Here is an 18,031-nt window from a genome sequence, read left to right as displayed (position 1 = left end):
AGATATAGATTACACTAGATAACGCAAACACCTCAATATGTATGCATACCAACCGTGTCACTTTTTTATATCTACTGTGACGTCTCAAGAGCGAATTAGCGATGTGAATTCCCCGATGTCCGCGCAATCTATTCAAATACGCCGCCCGCCCGCGCCGTGGGGCTCGAGTCAGTCACTAGACATGACTAGTCAGTTAGCAGTCAGTCTTTGTATGGGGCCAACCTCGACGTCTGGTCGGGGTTCGGACACGCGAAGTAGATGCATTTGCGTTATCTAGTGTAATCTATATCTGTGGTTCGAATAGACGGAGACGGCATCATACTCGTATTTATCCGTCAAATAAAATTAATCAATGGGTGGTGAAACAGCCCCTTAGTTTTATCTTACCTTTGAAAGCTATTGTAGGCAGTAGCACGAAGCCTTGGAGACAGGTCCAGAAGAGTTTCTTGTAAGTCTTCATACTTGACAGTCAACGCTCTGTAACGAAAAAAGACAAAGTTCAATGTCTCAAAAACGGCTGAACCGATTTTGATGACACATGTCTAAGAACCATCGCTAGAAAACCAGCTTTCAAATAAAAAACTGTATTTAATTCGGTCCACCCGTTTAAGAGCTACGGGGCCACAGACAGACAAATACACATAGCGGTCAAACTTATAACACCCCTCTTTTTGCGTCGGGGGAAATAGGGTGGATATTTGAATTACAATATCATGAACAAGGACCCAATTCGTCCTTGCCATGCGAAATTGTTCTCAGAGAAGGTATTAAACTATTTATAGATGTATTTAAGTTTGAGCGTTTATACCTGCTGAGATGGGAAAGTTGCATTTTGTTAGTTTTTCTCGATAATTCGATAAAAAATTATTGAAAATTAAAAATGTGGTCTGTTAAAACTGTTCTTAATATAAATAAATAAATAAATATCACGTAATATATAAGTAGTTAATGTGTCTACTGCAATAATTTCGTAATAGACTTTTATATTCTTTAAAAACAAAGAAATGTTTATTAACGGTTTTTAAAGAAAATTAAAGTCTATCGCGAATAATTATTGCAGTAGACACATTAACTTATATATTAAGAACAGTTCTAACTGACTACATTTTTTTCAATATTTAATTTTCATTCAATTTTTATGAAATAATCGAGAAAAACTAACAAAATGCAACGTTGCCAGCTCAGCAGGTATACACGCTCTTAATTGAATTTTACGGAAATTTGCCAAAGAACGAGTAATCACCAACATCAGCATCATCATCAACGTATCAGCTGTAGGACGTCCACTGTTGGACATAGACCTTGCCAATAGACCTCCAGTTGCTTAGGAGCGGCCTGCATCCCCCTTGAAGCTGCGGCTCTAACCAGGTCATCCATCTCGTTGGTGGTCGTCCTATGCTGCGTTTGCCGATGCCGAAGAATATGTAAGTTGAATTGGTCATTGGCAGGCCACATCGCTCGAAGGACAGATAACCATTGGGGGAGAGTAGCATAGTTAAATTGAGAAAAGTTTTTCCATGTCAAAGTCTTTATGTTGTGTTGTATACTTGTGATGTATACATATCATTTAATAATATTGAAAATCTGTTTAAAAAATATACCTCGTTGAGTTTCTTGCCGAATTCTTCTCAACAGAGAAGAACTTTCCGAACCGGTGGTAGTTTTTTTTTTGACATTCATAAGTGCTTGTTATAGCCTAAATTGGATAAAGATATTTTGACTTTGACTTTGACTTTGACTTTGACTTTGACTATGACACTGGGATAAGATTGACTTTGACTTGGTCTGTGTAAAAACCTGTTTCATTACATCTATACTCAGGTCAAGCAGGCATTCCATGGATTGGCAACATCTCGAGAGTTACAGGATGCAGAACCAGAGGATACAGGTGGCGTCTTCGTTTAAGCCGTAGTGGCCTAGTGGTTTGACGTATGGCCTCTCAAGGAGAGGATCGTGGATTCAAATCCCTTCTCACACCTTTGAGTTTTTCGAAATTCATGTGCGAAATAACATTTCAAACTTACCACGACTTTAACAGTGTAGGAAAACATCGTGAAGAAACCTGGAGAAACCTGCGAAGTAATTCAATGGTTTGTGTGAAGTTCCCAGTCCGCACTGGGCCCGCTTGACAACAACGGCCCAAGCCCTCTCATTCTGAGAGGAGGCCTGTGCCCAGCAGTGGGACGTACATAGGCTAGGATGGGATGAAATAGATATCTTGTGGCTAATGATGATGATGTATAAAGAAGTGAAAAATGTATTGCTGTAAAGCTGACATTTGGGCTCTCATATTTTGTTTTAAAAAAGTATCAGAATGTGATAATGTAGGTAATTAACATTAATAACAACATAACCATCCAATTAAGTCGTAACTTAAAGTTTAACTGCAGGGGAATAATAACGCAGTGTGAATGCAGCTTAAAAATATAAAGAAGTGTCACTGTGTATGTTCTATCCTACAAAATAAATAATTTGAAAGTTTAAGAAGGTGCTTAACTGTTTTTTTGTTTGTCACGTAATAACAGCAGCTGTGAGCACCAGTGTGAACTTGGTATACAGATAGACAAAGATTTGAGTTGAGATATAATAATATATACTATGCTTAATGTTCCGATACAATACAATACAATTACTCTATTGTACACCAGAAATAGTAAGCGATACAGAAAACAGGTACAAAGAGAAAATTACAACCGATACTGTCCTGCAGGATAATAATATTAAATTTAAACGTGAATACAGGGTATCCTAGGTAGAATGTTGAAGTCTACTTTGAAAGAAGTCGTGTTAACTTCGTCTTCAGTTACTAGACGACGTTGTCTGAGCTAACGATGTGCTTTAAAAATGTTACAGTAACCTTTTTTCAGGCTAAATTCTAAGATGTTCATTTTCTGTGAAGTTGCGCATTAAAGTTAGTACTAACTTTAGTATTATTGATTTAAAAGAGCTAATTTGTGTTATGAAGGCTTAAGGAATAGCTTTTGTGATGAACTTTTAAATATTGCGGTTTAAGGTACCGTTTCTAAGTCCACCTATATTATTTTCATTTTCATTTCTTTTTTACTTACAGCTAAAGAATTTGGTTGGTTTCTGTTTCGCGAATAGTTCGGAATTACGACTCTATGGTATAATAGTATATTACCACTAAATATCAAGTCTCTTCTTAGTCCCAATTGTTTTGGTTGTGTGTTATCTATCAGTCATTTACGTCATAGTTTTATAATATACAGAGGTATATCATACATTGTATACTGATTAAAGGAAAAATAAAATACATTTTTAATATTAGCATTATTGCAAGACTTTTGTATAAAGTGACACCGCTGTCTCAATAAGCTGTCACAATGCCCCCGTAAATCACGGCCCAGGAACCAACTTGCGTGTCCAACAAAAGCTTATCTGCTCATCTTTTACGAATCCCGACTCTACACCGATAACGGAAGATTGATAATGCTACGGCCGTTTTATATCGTGTTTAAATGTTGACTCTATCGCAGAATCAAAAGGAATAACTTCGAAGTTGTTAAGCTGTACATTTTTCTTTGGGTTGTCATTGAAATGAATGCTGAGGTAAGTTTTTAAATGGTTTTCTAGCAAATTGCATCCAAATATTTATTACAGCGGTAGTGGCCTAGTGGTTTAATTTATGGCCTTACAAGCAGAAGATCGTGGGTTTGTAACTGTTTCAAGTGGTAGCAGACTTGAATATTTAATATGAATTTCAGCTTCATAACTAAATGCGTTCCTGAGAAAAAGTGTCTTGACAAACGGACAGATAGAAAGAGACAGATTTATTTACACATATATGATAGACAAGGTAAAATATACTGAGAAGGAAAACATTAAAAAAAACATTGAACAAGTAATACCCCTTGAATAGTAGCCACAACGCTGGTTTTCAGTGGGACCCATTTAAAAGCCCGATTTGGGTCAATAACAGTTAGTTTCATGTAAAAAAACAGACGAACAACAAAATGATCTTACAAGTGGTCCGTTTTTTAGGGTTCCGTAGTCAACTAGGAACCCTTATAGTTTCACCATGTCTGTCCGCGGGTAAGCTCAGAGACCGTTAGTACTAGAAAGCTGTAATTTGACATGAATATACATCAGTCACGCCGACAAAGTGGTACAATAAAAAAAAGTAAAAAAAAATCCCATACACGTAAAGTGGGGGTGATTTTTTTTTCTCGACTTACCCTATATTGTGCGATATCGTTGGATAATAGGTCTTTTAAAACCATTGGAGGGTTGCTAAGACAATTTTTCTATTCAGTGATCTGTTTGCGAAATATTCAACTTTAAAGTGCAAATTTTCATTAAAATCGAGCGTGTCCCGTCCCCCCCTCTAAAATATAAACTGTTGGGTGGAAAAATTTAAAAATTCAGGATGACAGTAAATAGGTATATCAAATTTACAAGGAAAGCTATAACGGCTAAGATCGCTTGAGAATTATTAGTAGTTTAAGAGTAAATAGCCGCCTAAAGTATAAAATATACCTAAACTTGGAAGATTCAGTACACAATATGAATTTTTTAGAAAAATATTATTTGATTTTTTCGTAATGGCTACGGAACCCTTATCCGAGGCGTGTACGACACGCTCTTTAGTTGAAGAACTTTTAAGCTGTACTCGTAGCTTACCTACAGGAATCTCAGTGTACAGTCAAATGCATTATCTGCCACAGCGGAGCGCGCAAAAATATCTGACACGTCCTACCGGCAATAGAAATAAAGTCGCATCAGATATTTATGGACGCTTGTTGTGTCAGATATTGGTGCTGGTGACTGTACTTTCTATCAATCAACGGAGCCCTGTGACAAAGTTAACGGAAATAAAGACAAACACGATGTATAATTATCTTAATGATGAGGACAGCAATTATATTTGATTTCGAAAGCGACTCGTTATATTTGGTATTATTTATCGATAACTGAACTATGCGCTTCCAACCGAAGCAACTTTGTTATGTCAGATATTGGTGTTAGTGACTATAGGAGTCTTCACTTCGAATTCCCCTTTAAATACCCCCCCTCTCCCTCCACTATTAAACCTGAGATCTCCATAAAATCTTTTCTCCAGATATTACCCTATCTCTGGATTTATTCAAGCAATTAATTTCCTTAGAACGCAACGAAATGAAACCGTTGAATTTATTGCGTCTTCATTTATTGCATCGCGAATGAAATAAAAATGGTGGCACACTTTTAATTTTCCCAGTTATTGCTAGGGTTGCCAATTGCAATGAAGGATTGCAAAAAGTTGTGTGAAAAGAGCCGGGGTAGTACAGTCACCAGCATTAATATCTGCCACAGCGGAGCGTGCAAAAATATCTGACACGTCCTTCCGGCCCTAGAAATAGAGTCGTATCATATATTTATGCACGCTTGTTGCGTCAGATATTGGTGCTGGTGACTGTACAGTGGTATTAAACCCCCTTGCAAAAAAAACGGGCACCTATAGTTTTTATATTTTATGTGCATGAAAGCTTACTTTTTAAGCTTCAATGCCTAAAAATCTGAAAAACAATAGGTGCCCGTTTTTTTTGCAAGGGGGTTTAAAAGTATATTCTCAAGCTAATATTCGAACCCAGACTTGTATAGTAGAGGTCAAAGACATCTTTACATTTTACTTATTGCCTTGTGACTTGTAACATTTTGTCAATTTTATACAAAAGTTCAAACAAAAAGTGGCAGCGATAAGGCGACGAGCGTTAATTTGGGACCCAAAAAAAATCCTTTGAATTGTCATACAAAATGACAGATATTCAATCCTAAGTGGGTCCCAAATTAACGCTCGTGACTGAACTTAACTACAAACTTAAATTTGACCTGAACCGTACCCCTCAGTTTTTCGTAGTTATGCAAAACTACTCTTGAAATTTTCCATAAACTTTTAAGTAACAGAAAACATTGGGCTTGTACTAGGCTACCACGGCCTTTTAACTAAATTTCCCATTACCTTACTATAATTATCTAAGTATTCCACATTAATTTCAAATTGATATCTCTACATGTTCCTAGCAAAAGGGTCTTGACAGACAAACAGATGAAGAAAATCAGCACTACGGCTTGTCACAGCATTGTGCTGAGTCGACGCTGTGTCTTCATTTCATCACATGGCTCCCTGTTATACAATGTGTTATCGCTGTCTGTTTGGTTCTGTTTTGTAACTGTTTTTTCATTCATTTTACTTGTTTACTTTTTTTTTAGTTTATTATTTTGTTTTTATTAGAATTTTATTAAAGAGCCATGTTTTTTGTGAAAAATAAAGCTTCTATCTATCATTTAAGGTGTTCCTGTTTTCTTTTGTTCAAAACCCTGCAAACAATCTTTTTAAAATGTCAAATTTGACATTTTAATGCGACATTTATTAAAAGACGCAGCGCCAACCCTGTCTGGCGCCGAAAACAATTTATGATATTAATTAATTTGGTCGTAATTTGAAATGCACAGGGAAAAAATCTTTTCAAAACTGGTTTGAGTGATTAAATAATTACGTGCAAACTCATTGTTTGAATTAAATGGACGAGAATGTTCCTTTTTAATTTGGCTTTTGAAAAATTCAAGTGAATCGCGGGTTTGTCGTGGGTATAGAGGGTTCTGTAGGTACGGTTGTAGAATTTGCTCGTTCAATCTTATAGAATGAACTATTTTAAAAAACTATTTGAAGTTTTTTGTCGAAAGTGACACAATTATATTTTTTTCAGGAATTATTAACATAATGGTTAGAATTTATTGTTAATACTTCTTACAACATTGTTGCATGGTTCTGTTAACTTTAATAAGCCTGGTCTCTTTTTTCGGTTGGCTAACGTAAGACTTTTTAAATTATTTTAAATAAACAAAGACTTTCACACTCTCTGTTCGTAAGACAAAAATATAAAAAAAACTGTAAACGTGGCAACAAAAAATGTATTAAGTATCAAAATTACTTTAACGTAATCGTATTGTATTGTATAACTCTTTATTGTACATAAAACATAATAATATGAAAATGACAGTTAACAAAGCAAAGTACAAAGACAAACTTCGGAAAATATATTTTTTACTAGCCTGTTACCCGCGACTTCGTCTGCGTCGAATTTGTTTATCGTCATCCCGCAGTAACTATGCCATTTCCGGGATAAAAACTATCGTTTGTCCTTCCCCGGAACTCAAACTATCTGTATACAGAATTTCGTCTAAATCGGTTCAGCGGTTCAGATGTGATGAAGAAATAACAAACAAACAAACAGACTTACAAACTTTTGCATTTATAGTATAAGTGGGATTAAAAACAATTATTTTTGTCCTTGTGTTCTTAGACTGTTGGCCTTCCTAGGTAGGTGTAGTCCTCGAAGTCGCGGCGTTCTAAGAGGGAAATTATTAAAGAGGATCCCATGCCCCAATGACCTTCAATCTGAATTCCTTAGTTTTGTAATGTTTTTTGTAGCTTATTATATTAACAACAACGTCTATAAGCAATATAGTATCCCATATTTACTACAAAGTTCATTGTCTTCTAGATATTTGGCATCAAAGTTGAACAATTTTAGGCCAAAAAAACTGGTTTTCTGGCCATAACTTTTGTGTTAATTAGTTTCAAATGAAAACCCTCGACCAGTTTTTAGAGACGTCAAAGACGAACCTAAATATGTTGATTTCTTATATGTTCGATCTTTCACGTCAATAGAGATACGAAGGTGTTTTTTTTTTCAGACAATGTTTAAAAAAATCATACAAAATTAAGTATTAATTTTTTTCGAAATCCGGTACACAAAAATGGAGATAAAAGATTGGAGAACCGATAGCCGATTGAATTATAATTCTATCTGTAGTGCAAAAGTAGGAGATACGAATCAAAACTTGTCAAAAATCGATGAAAACCTCGGGTAGCCCCTTAACAGTGGGTCTTCCGACTGATATGGTGGTGGCTATTGCAGAAACCATCGATATGGGCTAGCGTCCTTTTATAATATAGGTACTGCGGGAAGTTTAACAGTTTTTCCCACTTACCGTATCGGCTAAACATAGCCGACGAGTGGCAAGTCATCGCACGCAATCTCACTATTTATATTAACTATGATGATTAATCAGTTCTGCCACCCCTCTTAACCTTTTTTGGGGTTTAAAAGGCATATTAAGAATGTTTAAAAAACGGCCCAACGCAAATCGCACTAAACTAAGATCCCGTATGAGATTTTCCTATAATTAGCTACAGGTATGTACCAACTATTGCAGAATGTAGCATTCTGCATTTACGAGTATTTTTATAATTTTAGTCGCAAATGTTTTGAAATAGGTCATTTTTGGCAATGAGGGTCAATTTTTTACAGTTCTTTTTTTACTTAGGTATTGCAAGTAAACATGGAAAGAGAAACAGTGTCTTAGTCCAAAACTTTATTTATAAACTATTAATCTAGTTATCAGCGTCTTAGCCTTAGATGTTAGGTTTTTTTTTATAGCAGCCAAGATAACTGCCACTAGGAAAGGAGGTTGGATAAGGTCAAAAGACCGAATAGATTTGTATACAAATTGTTTGTGTGGTTTATTATGAACTTTAATTATTACGTGCATGAATTTAATGTACATATTTAAATATGCAAAACACAAATATTCAAATTGGTCAATATGATTTCAGATATTCGGGAATTCGTTTATAATGTATAATTGTTTTTATACGTTCTGAACATTTCGACAGATTAAAATTCTAATATTTCTGTATTGGTAAATGAAAATTCCCAAATAGATGCTATGAAAAACATTACACACTCCTATCCGATTAATTTTAATATTAACAGGCGCCAAGGTAGCTTCGATATTACCAATTTATCAAGATTCTTCATTAAAAACGCTGTATTAATAAAACAAAAAACGAAACCAAAACAAAAAGTTTTCATCAGCACAACAATAAAACATAAGGTCAACGACCTTCGCTCCTAAACCCCCTTAATCCCCAGTGTTTATGAAACAAGCCAAATCTCAATTAACAATGTTCCCGCCATCACTACAAGCTTGACGGGTAAAAATCCCCCGGTTCCCCGCAAAAAGGTTAATGACATGATTAAGGGTATGTAATTGGCTTTAGCAGGTATGCTGGTCATTCCTGACATGTGGAAATCAGGAGATAAACGGTTTTTGCTATAAATTACGTCATATGGAGCTGGAAAACTGGCACGTTTCCTGATCATACTGTAGAATACAATTGCTCTTTATTGAGCCCCACAAATCCCACAATATGTCTACCTCTGGTATGAAAAATAGAGGTCCTCAGAGAAAAATTACAAGGCAGCAATTAGCGACCTTATCATGTCACAGCGGTCATTTCCAGGCATCTTTTTAAATATTACGAAGTTAGGAAATATGATTTCTTTTAACGGCTTTGTCGCTGTCACTGCATGTTTGAACCTTTGTATAAAAATTCCAGAAGGCACACAGTAACAAGGTACTATACTGTGAAGGTGTTTTGACCTCAATGTTCATCTTTTTGAACCCTACTTATCTATCTATATAAATATAAATGAATCTTAAAATGTATTGCTAAGCGCAAAACTCGGGAACGGCTGGGCCGATGTCGCTTATTCTTATTTTGTTGTGTTCGTTATTGCCAGGAGAAGGTTTTTAATCGAAGAAAACTTAGAAAAACACGGCGTTCCAGCGGGAGCGAAGCCGCGGGCAATAGATAGTATCTAATAAACACAAATTAACAGAAAACTTTAAGCTCATAAATTTTACTTTCAAAATAAAAAGTGCTATACTTTTATGATACTTGACAAGAGAATATCCCAGTGATTTGAACAATACAATTCAAGATTAAAACAGCTTGGACATATTGTACACTAAAAATGCTAACAGTATGGTCTTGTCAGTCAGTAGGTGATTGGGACGCAAATGCTTTTTGCTATGGATTTTATGAAGTAAACAATGAAATTTTATACGCCATAGTAAAAGTAAAACAAACGTCTATCTATCGTCGTGCCCTCTCTTTGTTGGTCTGCCTTGTCGTCTTCACCACTCGCAATTATTGTAAGCAGTGAAATTAAAATAAAACTCCAAAGTTTTTCTTTTTGAAAAATCAACGATACCTTGATTTCGAATTTTCGTGCTTAAGATTCAAATACACCCCATAAACATTTACATTATTTAGAGTTTTTTCCTTCAAAGTGTAAGTGGTAACCATAAATTACGCTGTGCTCCGAAGATTCCCGATTAAACTTCGCTTTGACGTGATTCAGCTTAAATACCGACTTGAGAATATTTGCCGAACAAGTTTCCTGGGCATTGTGGAGTTTCCCTTTGCATCAGTCAGGCGAACTGACGACAAGTTTAAGTTCACTGGGCTGCTTTGGAACTAATAAGTCTATTAACTAAGGTCATTATGATCTTAGCATATTGTACGAGAAACCCTTAATATTAGTCTCTTCTAAGTGGCTATAGGTAAAAACTTAAGAAGATGACCCGAAGTCGTATTGCCTAACGTTTCTGACGCTGGCTTCTGGCATTTCTAATTAATTCAATTAAATTTGTGGTATCCGTACCCCCTCTTCTACATTCGAAAAATTACTTCAGTCCCATAATAATATCAATTCTGTGCACATACAACACTCATCCTTCATCCAGTGATCTTCTTAAGTTTTTTACCTAAGGTATACCATACTCTTGACAGATTTTGTCTTGGCCGTCGGTTGACATGATATTGTATCGGATAACTCACGTCTTAAAACGGGTACAATATCATTGAACACTAAAGTATCTATCATATTAATGTAACGATATATTGTTTGTATTAGTGGCTAATCATCATGACTGTCATTATGTCAGCCGAAAGACGTCCACTGCTGGACATAGGCCTCCCCCAAGGCTCTCCACTCAGACCTGTCTTGTGCTTTTTGCATCCACCGCGATCCCGCGATCTTGACCAGGTCGTCGCTCCATCTTGTTGGAAGCCTACCGACAGCTCGTCTCCCGGTCCGCGGACGCCATTCAAGAACCTTCTGACCCCATCGGCCATCAGTCCTGCGAGCAATGTGCCCCGCCCACTGCCACTTCAGTTTCGCAATTCTTTGGGCTATGTCGGTAACCTTAGTTCTACTGCGCATATCATAATTTCTGATTCTATCCCGCAGAGAAACCCCGAGTATAGCCCTCTCCATAGCCCTATGAGTGACTTTCAGCTTCCTCGTGAGGCCCATCGTTAGCGCCCACGTCTCAGATCCGTATGTCTAATTAGTGGCTAATACAGAGTTCAAATATTACGAGTATTATTTATGAAGCCACTTCTTCCGTAAGATAATGCTTCCACCTACGCTAAGAAAGCAACCTCTACTCTGATTTTACTAACTACCTTTAAAGTTGGCGGTTCTTACAAAAATAGAAGGCGCACCCACACTTGAATTCAAGGAAAGTTAAATGATGATTAGTTTTTTGGAGTCTTTTTGTATTTTTTATTTTAACTCCTTTGTTACTTTTACTTTTTCTGGTTTTTCTGTGAAACCATATCGAAATTACTAACTGAGATATCATCATCATCATCCCAGCCTATATACGTCCCACTGCAGGGCACAGGCCTCCCTTCAGAATGAGAGGGCTTGGGCCATAGTTCCCACGCGGGCCCAGTGCGGATTGGGAACTTCACACACACCATTGAATTGCTTCGCAGGTTTGTGCAGGTTTCCTCACGATGTTTTCCTTCACCGCAAAGCTCGTGGTAAATTTCAAATGTAACTCCGCACATGAATTTCTACACTAACTGAGATATGGATGCACAGAAAAACCAGAAAAAGAGACCAGCACTGGGAAGTTAAATGAGTAGTAACGCGTAGCAGTCGATGAAATTGAATCACGTAACAGGCAGTCATCACGAACAACTATTATGGTTACCATTTCTTTAAAAGAGAAAAAATATAGGTATATTTTGTTTTCAGATCTCCATCAATTTTTCTTTGTTTTGGTACCTATCTCCTTGAATAAAGAAAGTAACTCCATATTACAAGCTTTCATTTAGTTTCACCTGTCCCGTTGTATGTCTGTCTGTATGTAAGTAATCAAAAATCTTGCAAGTTAAATGACCAACTTTCATTAATCAGATTGACTTGAAATTTTAAATTTATGTAAATCGCGTGACAATACAATAATCTAGTAGTGACATCCTGGTAGTCCAGCCAGGAACGTCTCCGCAGGACGGAACTCATCAACGGTTAATAGCATCGACTTGAAATTTAGAATGCAAAATGTAGTTTGGGTGACAATGCAAGTACATTCAACAAAAAGTACAGTCAGCAAAAAAAGCTTGTTAAGTTATTTCATTCAATGGTAAGTCATAGTACTTTGCGAGCTCTACATTTTGAGATTAAAATCTTAATTAAAAAAAATGTGACTAGACATTTTCGTACATGCAACAAGCAAAAAGTTTGAATAAAAATATATTTGTAGTGTATCGCCATAATCAAACTCAGACTGAGTGACAAATGTAAGTATCTATCTGAACTCCCACTTATCTCGAAGTCAAAACAAAAGAACCCCTTAAAACACTTCCCATTATTTTGGTAACATGAGTAACACCACTCTGCAATTTACAAGGAAAAATCTTATTTCGAATAAACAGGAAAATCATTAGGAGATTTAACGTAAGCAGCTACTCAACAGCTACTGCGTAAGTAGCTTCTTTTTGTTGAGTGCTATTATGTCTGATGCGAGGGTACGCTTCAGACTTTCTTCATATCGAGTTTGATTCTTTATTCCTTGTTTATTTCTATTTCAGTATTGTATTTTACCTGGAGCTGTCAAAATGTCCTTTAATCCTTCCATTTGGCCCTTTTCTTTCTCCTAGAAACTCAAAAAGCATTAAAGATGGTTGCCACGAACGATTTTAAACAATAGAAATGTAACTCGTAAACAACTACAATGTTAATGTATGTATGTAAAAAAATACACCTCGTTGAGTTACTTGCCGGATTCTTCTCAACAGAGGTTTATCCGAACCGGTGGTAGATTTTTTTTGACATTCATAAGTGCTTGTTAAGCCTAAATTGAATAAAGATATTTTGACTTTGACTTTGACTTTATTGTACAAAAGAAAAGAAACAAAACACAATTGACAAACTTTGATGTACTTGGGTGGGCAATGTATGGGTAATCACTTATACCTACTTTTATTCTGACTGCAGATTTATAATAACCAAACCAAAAGAAAGTTGGAAAACCCCCGCCTTTGTCACTTTAAAGTTCAATATCTCAAAACCGACTAAACCGATTTTGATAAAACATATCTAAGAATCGTTGCCAGAAAACCTGTCTTCAAATAAAAAAAACCGCGTTCAAATCGGTCTACCCATTTAAGAGCTACGGTGCCGCGAGCAGACACACTTCTTCAAACTTATAACACCCCTCTTTTTGCGTCGGGGGTTAACAAATAGATGAAGTTCATAAAGTTTTAGCAGTTCAAATAAATGTAGACTGAGAAATGGTTCACAGTTCCACGAAAATTCTTGAAGACATCATAGAAATAAGATTTGATTTGATCTTTTAAAAAAACGAGCCTATCAGTCTCTCGAAGAGCAACGCACCTGTGATACCCCTCGTGTTGGCAGGTGTCCATGGGCGGCGGTGATTGCTTCCCATCAGGTGACCCACACGCTCGTTTTCCCCTCTTTTATATAAAAAAAGATTGATATACAAAATAATATACCTCGTTGAGTTTTTTGCCGGACTCTTCTCAACACAGGTTTTTTCGAACCGGTGGTAGATTTTTTGACATTCATAAGTGCTTGTTATTAGCCTAATTAAGTTGAATAAATATATATTGGCTTTGACTTTAATTGTTATATTATTGGGCTGAAACACTCCTAATTTAATCTAATTTACACCGTGCAAAAGCTCTAATTCTGTTAGTAAACTACTAACACCCAGATCCACTTTATGCAAATTCAACAAGTTGCTTTAGAATCCAAAAACAATCATAATAAATCTTAGCCACTCTAAACTAATAACTTATATAACCCCACTTCTGAACTAATCGCTCGGTCATAACATGGGTAAAGAGCTACAAACTTACGTTTACACTTCACGAGGGCGCCACTCACAAGCGGGATTGAAAAGTTAGTACGAGGCTACTTCAATTTCAGATTTAGCCACCTGAATTGATAAGCTGGTAGCAGTTTACAGTGTGATGTGATGTAATCGAAATTGTTTACAAAACTCGTTAGGAGGACAGATTATACAAGAGTAGTGGGCAAACTTGGCCTTGACATTTTAAGGCACGCTTGTAATATGCCACTAAGTAAGTACATATAGCGGGTGTGGCCTGTAAAATACGAGTAAATAATTGAAATATAGAATATCATACTAGTCAAACTGAACATTAGCTCAGCAACTTTTATTTTTTTTAGTTTTTTTTATTACACTTTTAACATTATTCGAAGAAGCAATATACCCCCACTTTACGTCATGGTCTTTAAATTTTTTGATCTCACCATTTTGTCGGCATGTTTACATATATAAACGTGCAAAATTACAGCTTTTCTAGCATTGATAGTCCCTGAGCAAATCCGCGGACGGACAGACAGACAGACATGGCGAAACTATTAGGTTGATTTTTGGAGTCTGAAATCAATCTTAAATTGAGTGCTTAGTAGCGACATCTCTTGTCCGGGTGAGCGGTTGGTTCCGATGGGGTGCTGAAAGTTTCTCGATGAGGGCTACAGCATAGACGTCGCTAGTGTCGCTGCTTAAGTGACTAAATAAGAAAACAAACAAGCTGAGATATGTGGTGCATAGGAGAAATTCGTGTCTCTGTCACTGTCCAGTGCTGGTGTAGTGGTATAGCACGTGGCACGGAATGCCGAGGACCTGGGTTCAATTCCCAGCGCTGGTCTCATTTTTCTGGTTTTTCTGTGCATCCATATTTCAGTTAATATATTATTTTCGAAACTATAAGGGTTCCGTTTTTGCCATTTTGGCTACGGAACCCTATAAAACTGGAACGGGGGCGAAGCCGCGGGCAACAGCTAGTTGTTTTATAAAATCTTTCCATTCTACCTGACTCATTTCTTCAGTGTAAGCGACAGGAAACTGATAGCGGTTGAAATGCTCGTAGAACTAACTACCCATCATTTAATCTTTCTAAGAAAAAGAATAACATTTTACAAAGAAATTCTTAAAGCAACCTGTTCTCTCATTTATTATAATCGTGGTAAATCTACTCTGACTCATTTATTTTAGTTTTTACACCGTCTGCTTAAAACTGAGCGTAATGATTAAGTTGAACTGACTTCATTTTTAGGGTTCCGGAGCCAAAATGGCAAAAACGGAACCCTTATAGTTTCGCCATGTCTGTCTGTCTGTCTGTCCGTCCGCGGCTTTGCTCAGGGACTATCAATGCTAGAAAGCTGTAATTTTGCACGGATATACAGTTGTGGTCATATAATTAAGAACGATTTTTTATAGAGAAGATTTTTTCAAACTGACAAGTGTTACTAACTGTATGTATATTTTTGTACTTCTCTCGGTATCGTAAAACTTTTCCTTACTAGTGGTAAATTCATTTATACATATAATTGGCTAAAAAATAAATAGATAAACTTTATATATTACATCTAAACCTAGTATTACTACTTACTGGCTGGTCATATAATTAAGAACGCTGAATAGTTTATTTTTTATTCAAATTTAAATAGAGAACGGACCGCCGCTTTGTGGTTTTAAGTTATTATTTGAATAATTTTGGCGCCATTTAGTGCCGTAAAAGTCTTAAAGGCGATTGCTTCATATAAAAACAACGGGGAAAAATAAAAGTTGTGATAAATCTACAAGAAAAGTAATACTAAAACTTCGCGACAAGAATTGGTCGTATAAACACATAGCCGATCATCTGCAATGTTAAAAACTATGGTTTTCCACGCCATAAAGCATTTTGCTACGTATCAAACTACTTCAAATGTTCCGCGTGTACCTAGACAAAGAAAGTCATCTCGTCGAGATGATCGAAATATCGTTCGTTTGGCAAAACAAAATTCTTTTAAAGGGTCTAATGAGTTGAGAAAAGAATATTTTGGCGAAAACAACCCTTCAGCAATCTCGGCACGCAGTATTCGAATGCGTATGGTGGAAGAAAAGTTGCACGGAAGGATAGCAAGGAAGGTGCCTATGTTGAAACGGTGTCATAGGCAAGCCCGGCTTGCATTTGCAAGAAGATATGAAAACTGGACAGTCAGACAGTGGATAAACGTTCTTTTTTCTGACGAGACAAAAATAAATAGGGTATGTTCTGATGGCAAACGATATGTAAAACGGCCTCCAAATAAAGCATCCGACCCAAAGTACACAAAAGTAACTTTAAAGCATGGCGGGGGAAATGTAAAAATTTGGGGATGTTTTTCTGGACATGGTGTTGGACCTGTTAGGCTGATAGAAGGAAACATGGATCAATTTCAATACAAAAACATACTGGAAGAAACAATGTTACCATATGCTGAAGGCGTGCTTCCGGTTATTTGGACATTCCAGCACGACAATGATCCCAAGCATACTTACCGTTAAGGAATTCCTCACATCGCAATCAGTTTCTGTCTTAGATTGGCCAGCCAACAGCCCCGATCTTAGAGCAATAGAGCATCTTTGGTGCGAAGTCAAGAAAAAAGTTTCAAATCGACAGTGTGGCAATTTAAGAGAACTGTATGACGTATTCTTAGAAGAATGGAACTCTATCTCTCTTTTGCAAATGTCAAAAATTGATAGATTCAATGCCTCGCCGGTGTAAGGCAGTAATAAAAAGCCGTGGACATGCTACTAACTATTAATTTTAGTTAAAATGTATTACATTGCTTTTTTTCTGTACAAACTTCACGTTAGTGTGATTTAGTTAATCTAAGTTTCAAATAAAAAAACTTTCGAACCGTTCAATAAATCGTTCTTAATTATTTGTCCAGCTTCATTACTATTTGAATTTGTTACTAAAGAGAATAAAAACAAAATTTGAAAAAAAAATGACAGTAATTTTATTCTTTATTCTAAATCCCGTTTGCTCTATTCATGTGGCTATTTCATAACGTAACTAGTTACTTCTAAGAAGGACCCACGACTACACATGACATGATTTAGTTTAAAATAATCTGGAACTTCAAATCGTTCTTAATTACGTGGCCACCACTGTATATGTAAACTATGCCGACAAAATGGTACAATAAAAAATTAAAAAAAGTTTATTTTTAGGGTACCTCCCATAGACGTAAAATGGGGGGTGATTTTTTTTCTCATCCAACCCTATAGTGTTGGGTATCGTTGGATAGGTCTTTTAAAACCATTAGGGGTTTGCTAAAACAATTTTTCGATTCAGTGATATTATATTTACGAAATATTCAACTTTAAAGTGCAAATTTTCAATAAAATCGAGCGAATATTCAATAATATTTGAGTTTTTTGTTGACTGTAATTTTTGATCACCGTATCTGCATTGTCATCCAAACTAGATTTTTACACCAATTTTCAATTTGATGCCATCTACCGTTGAGGAGTTCCGTCCTGCGGAGATGATCCTGGCCGGACCACTTGATTGTCACTACTGTTGGCAACACCAAACAGAACGTTTTTTATGTCAAAAGGTGTTCTCGTGTTGTTTTCTTCATCCGGTTCGAAGGACCATATAGCGAATTGTTGTTGTTGCACTAATTTTATAGACTGAATAAAATGCACTGATTCGAAAGAAAACGGAATTTATTAAATAAAACACGAGAACACGTCTTGACAAACTACCAAATTATTGTAATTGTCATCGGGTCTTACATAAATATACCAAATCGAAAGCTAGAAATGGTTTTCAAATTTTCAGGACATACGGTCAAGGACTTTAATTTGTGAGCCACTATGGAACCTTTTCAAAGGGACAAACCATTACGATTTTCCTTGTTAATTATTGCGATTTCACTATGACGCTTACTGTGAAATGATTCCATGGTGGTTCATGAATTAAAGTGTATTGACCATATCTACATATACTCGTACACACATACACGTGGAGTTAAAAAAAGCTTGTAAAAATTACAATCAACTTTCATAA

The 18,031-nt window shown here is 36.2% G+C and overlaps 1 protein-coding gene across 2 annotated transcripts in view; it reads right to left on the bottom strand.

Moving 5' to 3' along the window:
• The window catches only part of LOC141439481 (neurotrimin-like), a 161,345-nt gene that overhangs the window by 108,896 nt on the left and 34,418 nt on the right, over window positions 1-18,031 (bottom strand). The window contains exon 2 of one of the 2 annotated variants that reach the window (XM_074103756.1): window positions 388-477. The exons of the other annotated variant lie outside the window; for it this stretch is intronic. Coding sequence (XP_073959857.1) covers window positions 388-460 — 73 coding nt within the window. The 5' untranslated portion in view covers window positions 461-477. The remainder of the gene's footprint in view (window positions 1-387; window positions 478-18,031) is intronic. 2 annotated transcript variants of the gene reach the window in all.

Source organism: Choristoneura fumiferana, chromosome 21 (assembly GCF_025370935.1).
Source record: "Choristoneura fumiferana chromosome 21, NRCan_CFum_1, whole genome shotgun sequence".
In the NCBI taxonomy this organism is placed as follows: Eukaryota; Metazoa; Arthropoda; class Insecta; order Lepidoptera; family Tortricidae; genus Choristoneura; species Choristoneura fumiferana.
This window is presented reverse-complemented; position numbering and strand designations above follow the sequence as displayed.